The sequence below is a fragment of the Hyla sarda genome, unplaced genomic scaffold (assembly GCF_029499605.1).
Source record: "Hyla sarda isolate aHylSar1 unplaced genomic scaffold, aHylSar1.hap1 scaffold_2321, whole genome shotgun sequence".
Lineage (NCBI taxonomy): Eukaryota > Metazoa > Chordata > Amphibia > Anura > Hylidae > Hyla > Hyla sarda.
Genome location: NW_026609003.1, coordinates 3,108 through 12,500, shown reverse-complemented (window position 1 = coordinate 12,500; position 9,393 = coordinate 3,108). Strand labels below are relative to the sequence as shown.

General features: G+C 50.9%; 1 protein-coding gene across 1 annotated transcript in view; it reads left to right on the top strand.

The window, feature by feature from the left end:
* LOC130322354 (SWI/SNF-related matrix-associated actin-dependent regulator of chromatin subfamily D member 3-like) overlaps positions 1-8,663 on the top strand; it is a gene marked incomplete at both ends in the record, with an annotated part of 38,986 nt that extends 30,323 nt beyond the window's left edge. The window contains 2 exons of the mRNA XM_056553064.1: positions 4,746-4,881; positions 8,487-8,663. Of these exons, the coding sequence (XP_056409039.1) occupies positions 4,746-4,881; positions 8,487-8,663 (313 nt within the window). The remainder of the gene's footprint in view (positions 1-4,745; positions 4,882-8,486) is intronic.
* Positions 8,664-9,393: the final 730 nt, after the last annotated feature.

Below are 9,393 nucleotides of genomic sequence, written 5' to 3'. Positions count from 1 at the left end.
GAGGTGTCAGCAGAGAGCACTGGTCAGACTGGAAAGAACTACACAACTTCCTGTGGAGCATACAGCAGCTGATAATCCTTCCAGTAATTAATGTTACGCCGAGCGCTCCGGGTCCCTGCTCCTCCCCGGAGCGCTCACGGCGTCTCTCTCTCTGCAGCGCCCCGGTCAGACCCGCTGACCGGGAGCGCTGCACTGACATTGCCGGCGGGGATGCGATTCGCATAGCGGGACGCGCCCGCTCGCGAATTGCGTCCCAAGTCACTTACCTGTCCCGGCCCCCGGTTGTCATGTCCTGGCGCGCGCGGCTCCGCTCCTTAGGGCGCGCACGCGCCAGCTCTCTAAGATTTAAAGGGCCAGTGCACCAATGATTGGTGCCTGGCCCAATTAGCTTAATTGGCTCCCACCTGCTCCCTGGCTATATTACCTCACTTCCCCTGCACTTCCTTGCCGGATCTTGTTGCCTTGTGCCAGTGAAAGCGTTTAGTGTTGTCCAAAGCCTGTGTTTCCAGATCTCCTGCTATCCTCATTGACTACGACCCTTGCCGCCTGCCCCCGACCTTCTGCTACGTCTGACCTTGCCTCTGCCTAGTCCTTCTGCCCCACGCCTTCTCAGCAGTCAGCGAGGTTGAGCCGTTGCCGGTGGATACGACCTGGTTGCTACCGCCGCAGCAAGACCATCCCGCTTTGCGGCGGGCTCCGGTGAATACCAGTAGCAACCCTAGAACCGGTCCACCGACACGGTCCACGCCAATCCCTCGCTGACACAGAGGATCCACATCCAGCTAGCCGAATCGTGACAGTAGATCCGGCCATGGATGCCGCTGCCAAGTCTCACTGACCTCACCACGGTGGTCGCTCAGCAATCGCAGCAAATTGCCCAACAAGGACAGCAGCTGTCGCAGTTGACCGCCACGTTACAGCAACTTCTGCCACTGCTACAGCAGCAACCATTTCCTCCGCCAGCTCCTGCACCTCCTCCGCAGCGAGTGGCCGCTCCTAGCCTCCGCTTGTCCCTGCCGAACAAATTTGATGGGGACTCTAGACTCTGCCGTGGCTTTCTGTCGCAATGTTCCTTACATATGGAGATGTTGTCGGACCAATTTCCTACAGAACGGTCTAAGGTGGCGTTCGTATTGAGTCTTCTTTCAGGAAAGGCCTTGTCTTGGGCCACACCTCTCTGGGACCGCAATGATCCTGCCACAGCCACTGTCCAGTCCTTCTTCACTGAAGTCCGTAGTGTCTTCGAGGAACCAGCCCGAGCTTCTTCTGCCGAGACTGCCCTGCTGAACCTGGTCCAGGGTAATTCTTCAGTAGGCGAGTACGCCATTCGATTTCGTACTCTCGCTTCCGAATTATCTTGGAATAACGAGGCTCTCTGCGCGACCTTTAAAAAAGGCCTATCCAGTAACATCAAGGATGTGCTGGCCGCACAAGAGATTCCTGCCAACCTGCAAGAACTTATCCATTTGGCCACCCGCATTGACATGCATTTTTTTCTGAGAGACACCAGGAGCTCCGCCAGGAAAAAGACCGTGATCTCTGGGCACCTCTCTCACAGTATCCTCTGCAATCTACCCCTGTGCCTCCCGCCGAGGATGCTATGCAAGTGGATCAGTCTCGCCTGACCCAGGAAGAGAGGACTCGCCGTAGGGATAACAATTTATGTCTGTACTGCGCCAGTACCGAACATTTCTTGGTGGATTGCCCTATTCGTCCTCCACGTCTGGGAAACGCACGCACCCAGCTCACGTGGGAGTGGCGTCTCTTGGTACGAAGTCTGCTTCTCCACGTCTCACTGTGCCCGTGCGGATTTCTCCTTCTGCCAACTCCTCCTTCTCAGCTGTGGCCTGCTTGGACTCTGGTGCCTCTGGAAATTTTATTCTGGACTCTTTGGTGAATAAGTTCTGCATCCCGGTGACCCGTCTCGTCAAGCCGCTCTACATTTCTTCCGTCAACGGAGTGAAGTTGGACTGTACTGTGCGTTACCGCACAGAACCTCTCTTAATGTGCATTGGACCCCATCACGAAAAGATCGAATTGTTCGTCCTTCCCAACTGTACCTCTGAAGTCCTCCTCGGTCTGCCATGGCTCCAGCATCATTCTCCCACCCTTGACTGGACCACCGGGGAGATCAAGAATTGGGGCCCTGCTTGCCGTAAGAGATGCCTCACCTCTGCTCCCAGTCCCGTCTGTCGGGCCTCAGTGTCTCCTCCTGTGCCTAGTCTCCCCAAGGCCTATAAGGACTGTGCTGTGCCTCCTCATAGCCCCCGTCTTGGTGACACCCTGCCCCGTGCCAAGCTTCACCCTCTGCCCTCCCTCCCCATTTCCACTCCTGCTGAACTGCCTGCCTTTGAGGAAACCTTACAATCGCTCCCAGTGTCCTCGTCCCATGTGAAGCAATTGCCGGACAAAAAAAGGGGGAGACCTAAGGGGGGGGTACTGTTACGCCAAGCGCTCCGGGTCCCTGCTCCTCCCCGGAGCGCTCGCGGCGTTCCTCTCTCTGCAGCGCCCCGGTCAGACCCGCTGACCGGGAGCGCTGCACTGACATTGCCGGCGGGGATGCGATTCGCATAGCGGGACGCGCCCGCTCGCGAATCGCATCCCAAGTCACTTAACTGTCCCGGCCTCCGGCTGTCATGTCCTGGCGCCCGCGGCCCGCTCCTTAGGGCGCGCGTGCGCCAGCTCTCTAAGATTTAAAGGGCCAGTGCACCAATGATTGGTGCCTGGCCCAATTAGCCTAATTAGCTTCCACCTGCTCCCTGGCTATATTACCTCACTTCCCCTGCACTCCCTTGCCGGATCTTGTTGCCTTGTGCCAGTGAAAGCGTTTAGTGTTGTCCAAAGCCTGTGTTTCCAGATCTTCTGCTATCCATATTGACTACGAACCTTGCCGCCTGCCCCGACCTTCTGCTACGTCTGACCTTGCCTCTGCCTAGTCCTTCTGTCCCACACCTTCTCAGCAGTCAGCGAGGTTGAGCCGTTGCCGGTGGATACGACCTGGTTGCTACCGCCGCAGCAAGACCATCCCGCTTTGCGGTGGGCTCCGGTGAATACCAGTAGCATCTTAGAACCGGTCCACCGACACGGTCCACGCCAATCCCTCGCTGACACAGAGGATCCACATCCAGCTAGCCGAATCGTGACAATTAAGATTATTAAATAGAAGCAAATTACAAGTCTATATAACTTTCTATCACCAGTTGTGCTAAAAAAAAAGTTAAAGTTTAAAAAATGAATAAAAAAATTTAAATAAAATTTCCGCTGCAGGCTCCGCCCTGAAACAGTTAAAAAAAAAAAAAAAAAAAGAGCAGGAACAGAACCTTCAGAAAAGATCATTTTGGGAGACGTCCGCCATGTTACTCTGCTTACGGTAACAGATGCGTTGGACGGGCCTTTACTTTGTAAAACATTAAAATTATCTATAAACACAATAAGAACGAAGCTATAGATGGCGGTGTGAACGGGGCCCAAGCTCTGGGGTTATTCCTGATTGGGCTCTCAGTTCCTGCAGCTGATACCCTCCCTCAGCAAGATGCTGCCACCTCCTGCACCTGATACCCCTCCTCCTTCAGCAAGATGCTACCACCACCTGCACCCGATACCCCTCCTCCCCCAACATAATGCTGCCACCACCTGCACCCGATACCCCTCCTCCCCCAGAATAATTAGGAATAAATGTGGGCGTCATGTGGAATGTCTTGAGGGGCCACTTCCCCTGCTTTCCAGGCCTGATTGGTGGAATGATGCAGAGATGGTTTTCATTCTAGAAGTTCCCCCATCTGAGGAACACAATTAGGAAACCCCTGGTTGACGGAGGCCGTGGTGTTCCTTGGGGTGACGACTGAGGCGGTGGTGTTCCTCGGGGGGGGGGGGGGGACGGAGGCCGTGGTGTTCCTCGGGGTGACGAACGGAGGCCGTGGTGTTCCTCGGGGTGACGACTGAGGCCGTGGTGTTCCTCGGGTGACAACTGAGGCCGTGGTGTTCCTAGGTGTGACGACTGAGGCCGTGGTGTTCCTGGGAGTGACGACTGAGGCCGTGGTGTTCCTCGGGGGGACTGAGGAGGCCGTGGTGTTCCTCGGGGGGACTGAGGAGGCCGTGGTGTTCCTCGCGGTGACTGAAGAGGCCGTGGTGTTCCTCGCGGTGACTGAGGAGGCCGTGTTCCTCGCGGTGACTGAGGAGGCCGTGGTGTTCCTCGCGGTGACTGAGGAGGCCGTGGTGTTCCTCGGGGTGACCGAGGAGGCCGTGGTGTTCCTTGCGGTGACTGAGGAGGCCGTGGTGTTCCTCGCGGTGACTGAGGAGGCCGTGGTGTTCCTTACGGTGACTGAGGAGGCCGTGGTGTTCCTCGCGGTGACTGAGGAGGCCGTGGTGTTCCTCGGGGTGACAACTGAGGCCATTGTGTTCCTCACGGTGACTGAGGAGGCCGTGGTGTTCCTCGGGGTGACCGAGGAGGCCGTGGTGTTCCTTACGGTGACTGAGGAGGCCGTGGTGTTCCTCGCGGTGACTGAGGAGGCCATGGTGTTCCTCGGGGTGACTACTAAGGCCGTGGTGTCTCACCTGTCCAGTCTCAGTATTATGAAAGGGAACAGGAGGCCCTGACCTCTACCCTGGGCCTCACAGAAAAGGCGGCAATATGAAATTTTACGTTTATTTTTTATAAATTTGCTCAAATATTTACGATCCTGATTACAACAAAAGGATAAAAAAGTAAATGGTTAAAATGTCAGGACTGTCCTCTCCCCCTATAGTGTGGACCCCACTGACCAAAAGAAGACGGCCTGCTACGACATCGATGTAGAGGTGGAAGATCCCCTGAAGGGGCAGATGAGCAGCTTCCTCCTCTCCACGGCCAATCAGCAAGAGATCGCAGCACTGGATAATAAGGTAATCCTAATGGGGGCATGTTATACTAATGGTGGGGGGCAGGGGGCACGTAGTGACTATTATACTAATGGGGGGGCAGGATGTGCATGGTGACTGTAATCCTAATGGTGGGGGGCAGGGGGAGCGTGGTGACTATTATACTAATGGGGGGGCAGGATGGGCATGGGGACTGTAATCCTAATGGTGGGGGGCAGGATGGGCACATGGTGACTGTAATCCTAATTGTGGGGGGCACGGGGCACATGGTGACTGTAATCCTAATGGTGGGGGGCAGGATGGGCATGTGATTGTAATCCTAATGGTGGGGGGGGCACGGGGCACATGGTGACTGTAATCCTAATGGTGGGGGGCACGGGGCACATGGTGACTGCTGACCAGCTGGGTACCAGTTGACCGATTCAGGGTCTCAAAATTCCCCAAAACCATTGTATCAGCTGAATGAGGAGAACGTTCAAGAGTCAGAGGGAACTGCTAATGTTTATCTTCAATGGGAGAAGAGAGGATACTTCTGGGTATTAGGGTTCCCATAAAAAAGTTCCAATTACATTCGAACATGACCTCAGGATAGACAACCACTGTCTAAAAAGCCTGAGATAGAGAACAGTGCCCCTCATAGCACTGGTTTTATGCAGAAGTGCTGATACGGTCAGATATGTGGTGGATACGATCACCAGTCATAGACATTGGATTATTGAGTAGCCATCAGATCCATTGCTGATCACCTGACATGGGTTTTTAATTTGTGTTCCATTTGGTTGTGAAGGAGCGTTCTTAATGGGATTGTTGACCTTGATAGTCTTTGTATTTGGCCATACATAATGGTAATACTATTGGCCAGTCTAATGGGCGGCCTCCATATATGAAGACAGAATATTCCCTCTCGTTGTGATAGAGTGATTTTATCAATCCCTGCAAACCGTATGGCAGAAAGATTTCCCCTATCACAACGAGGGGGTAACGTGGATAGATTACTATTACAAAATGAATGCAAATGGATCTATAGATTAAACCGTATGGTGAAACTGAGTTTAAATGAACAGTTAAACTTTGGGTGCTTCCCATAGGCGCATATTAGACAGTAGTGGGGAGTTGACATATGGGTGACGACTGTAGGTAGTAAGGGAGGGTCGTAGTCGACCTAGCCAGGAGTCAGGAGTCACCCTAGATAGGGTCTATAGGGACTAGCAGGAGGTTCCAGAGTGGGACCGTTCTTCTAAGAACGCCCACCCCGCCTAGGTTTAGGCTCATCATACTAGGGTCTAATAGGGACAGACTAGACCCCCGATAGAGCCACTGTTTATTTCCCTCCCATATCCCATAGTGAATCATTCCCTGTCTCTCCCCTCTCTATACACCTATACTAATTGCGCCTATAGACACCCCCTTTAGTCTCAATGCTTTAATACCAACATACTCAATGCTGGGTCCTTGTCCATTTTTGGTGTTGCCCGGAATCAGTACTCCTGCGAATGTGGATAAACCATCCCCCCCATAAATTCAATTCTCCAAGCGATCCCCTTGATCTTGTCACATTATTATTATTTTTAAATAAATAAAAAAAATGCATCTCCTTTAATTTATGGTATTCGTCTGATTACCTGTCTTAAACCCTTCTATTCTATACACTACGGTATTGGGGCGGAGTTACCAACTTCGCGCACAGCCGGGCCGTATACGGCAATACGCCCGCTCTGTGACGCTCGCAAACAGAGCGGGCGTATTGCCGGGGACTGTGCGCTATGTAACGTCCGCCGGAAACCGGTAGTGACGACAGACGCCGGCACCTCGCTACACCAAGCGAGTAGAGCTGGACTGAGTTCCGACTCCCTGCGCAACTGCAGGTAATGCCGTGCCCGTACTTTGAAACAGCTAACCGTGAGTACTACTGTAGGGACTGAATTGTTCCCTGTTCTTTCTTTCAGGACGGGCATTGATTGCAATTTCTTCTGCCTGTTTCTTCTTAGGTGGTAGAAGCAGCTATGGACTATTGGCCCCCAAAAACAATTCTTTTTAGGACACAGGAGTGGAGCACTTTCTTTTCCTTACAGGATCAATTGAGCCCGCTGTACTAGTCCAATGATGCTATATATTTTGCTATGAGGGGAAGTTATGCTGCATACACCACAAGCTTGATTATATGTTTTGGTCAACTATATTTAACCTTTCCCTGATGAAACCACCGCTTACCAGGTGGTAGAAACGCGTCGGCGGTTTTGTATATTAATCCTTTTGTGCATTTGGGGCTGGCAGGGCCCAGCAGAGCCTCAACATGCTTGTTTACTAATGGTGACGACCAATTTATTGTCCAATTTTTTAATTGGTGTTGGAATACACAGGCACTTTCTTACCATTGGTGGATTTTAAATAAGAAATATAGTAAAAGTTATGTATTAAGCACACCTGTTTGGAACACTTATTAGTTGTTTCTAATTATTATTGGACATCCTAGAGCCTCAGATCCATCCACGTAGACATCCTAGAGCCTCAGATCCATCCACGTGGACATCCTAGAGCCTTAAGATCCATCCACGTAGACATCCTAGAGCCTCAGATCCATCCACGTAGACATCCTAGAGCCTCAGATCCATCCACGTAGACATCCTAGAGCCTCAGATCCATCCACGTAGACATCCTAGAGCCTCAGATCCATCCATGTAGACATCCTAGAGCCTCAGATCCATCCATGTAGACATGCTAGAGCCTCAGATCCATCCATGTAGACATCCTAGAGCCTCAGATCCATCCATGTAGACATCCTAGAGCCTCAGATCCATCCATGTAGACATGCTAGAGCCTCAGATCCATCCACGTGGACATCCTAGAGCCTCAGATCCATCCATGTAGACATGCTAGAGCCTCAGATCCATCCATGTAGACATCCTAGAGCCTCAGATCCATCCATGTAGACATGCTAGAGCCTCAGATCCATCCACGTGGACATCCTAGAGCCTCAGATCCATCCATGTAGACATGCTAGAGCCTCAGATCCATCCATGTAGACATGCTAGAGCCTCAGATCCATCCACGTGGACATCCTAGAGCCTCAGATCCATCCATGTAGACATCCTAGAGCCTCAGATCCATCCATGTAGACATGCTAGAGCCTCAGATCCATCCATGTAGACATGCTAGAGCCTCAGATCCATCCACGTAGACATCCTAGAGCCTCAGATCCATCCATGTAGACATGCTAGAGCCTCAGATCCATCCACGTGGACATCCTAGAGCCTCAGATCCATCCACGTGGACATCCTAGAGCCTCAGATCCATCCACATAGACAGTCTCTATCCTTCCATTTAAAAAAAAATGGCAGAAGAAACTTCTGGTTGAGCATATTCCACATAAACCTGGAATCGGGGAAACGTCCTCTACACCAGTGTTCTCCGACCCTCAGGGAGAGAAGTCACAGCTGTCGGTTTCACTCCTCTTCATCTCCATGTAGAAGACCTTTATGATACCTGTTGGCCAAGTAATGATTCATGTGAATGGTTGCCATGAGGTTCCGCAGCTCGTCCCTTTAGGGCGTCACCATAGGTGTCCTCCACATGGCAGAACCTCACATGACTTGTCGGCTGCATATACTGAGTTCTTATTTCTCTTCTAGATCCATGAGACAATTGAATCAATAAACCAGTTGAAGATACAACGAGACTTCATGCTGAGCTTCTGTAGAGACCCGAAGGGTTATATCCAGGACTGGCTCCTGTCCCAGAGTAGAGATCTCAAGGTAATGTCACTTGTTCTTCTTCTCAAAGATGGACAAATCTATAGTATAAAAAAGGCAAAAACTTGTGATAGTATACACCAACTTTGTATCATAAGAAGAGCGGTCACTGACCACGCAAAATGTTATAATCGTAATGTATGACATGGAGGAGATTACAGGTCTGTAGTATATGACATGAGGAGATTACAGGTCTGTAGTATATGACATGGAGATTACAGGTCTGTAGTATATGACATGAGGAGATTACAGGTCTGTAGTATATGACATGGAGATTACAGGTCTGTAGTATATGACATGGAGGAGATGACAGGTCTGTAGTATATGACATGAGGAGATTACAGGTCTGTAGTATATGACATGAGGAGATTACAGGTCTGTAGTATATGACATGGAGGAGATTACAGGTCTGTAGTATATGACATGGGGAGATTACAGGTCTGTAGTATATGACATGGGGAGATTACAGGTCTGTAGTATATGACATGGGGAGATTACAGGTCTGTAGTATATGACATGGGGAGATTACAGGTCTGTAGTATATGACATGGGGAGATTACAGGTCTGTAGTATATGACATGGAGATTACAGGTCTGTAGTATATGACATGAGGAGATTACAGGTCTGTAGTATATGAGGAGATTACAGGTCTGTAGTATATGACATGGAGGAGATTACAGGTCTGTAGTATATGACATGGAGGAGATGACAGGTCTGTAGTATATGACATGGGGAGATTACAGGTCTGTAGTATATGACATGAGGAGATTACAGGTCTGTAGTATAT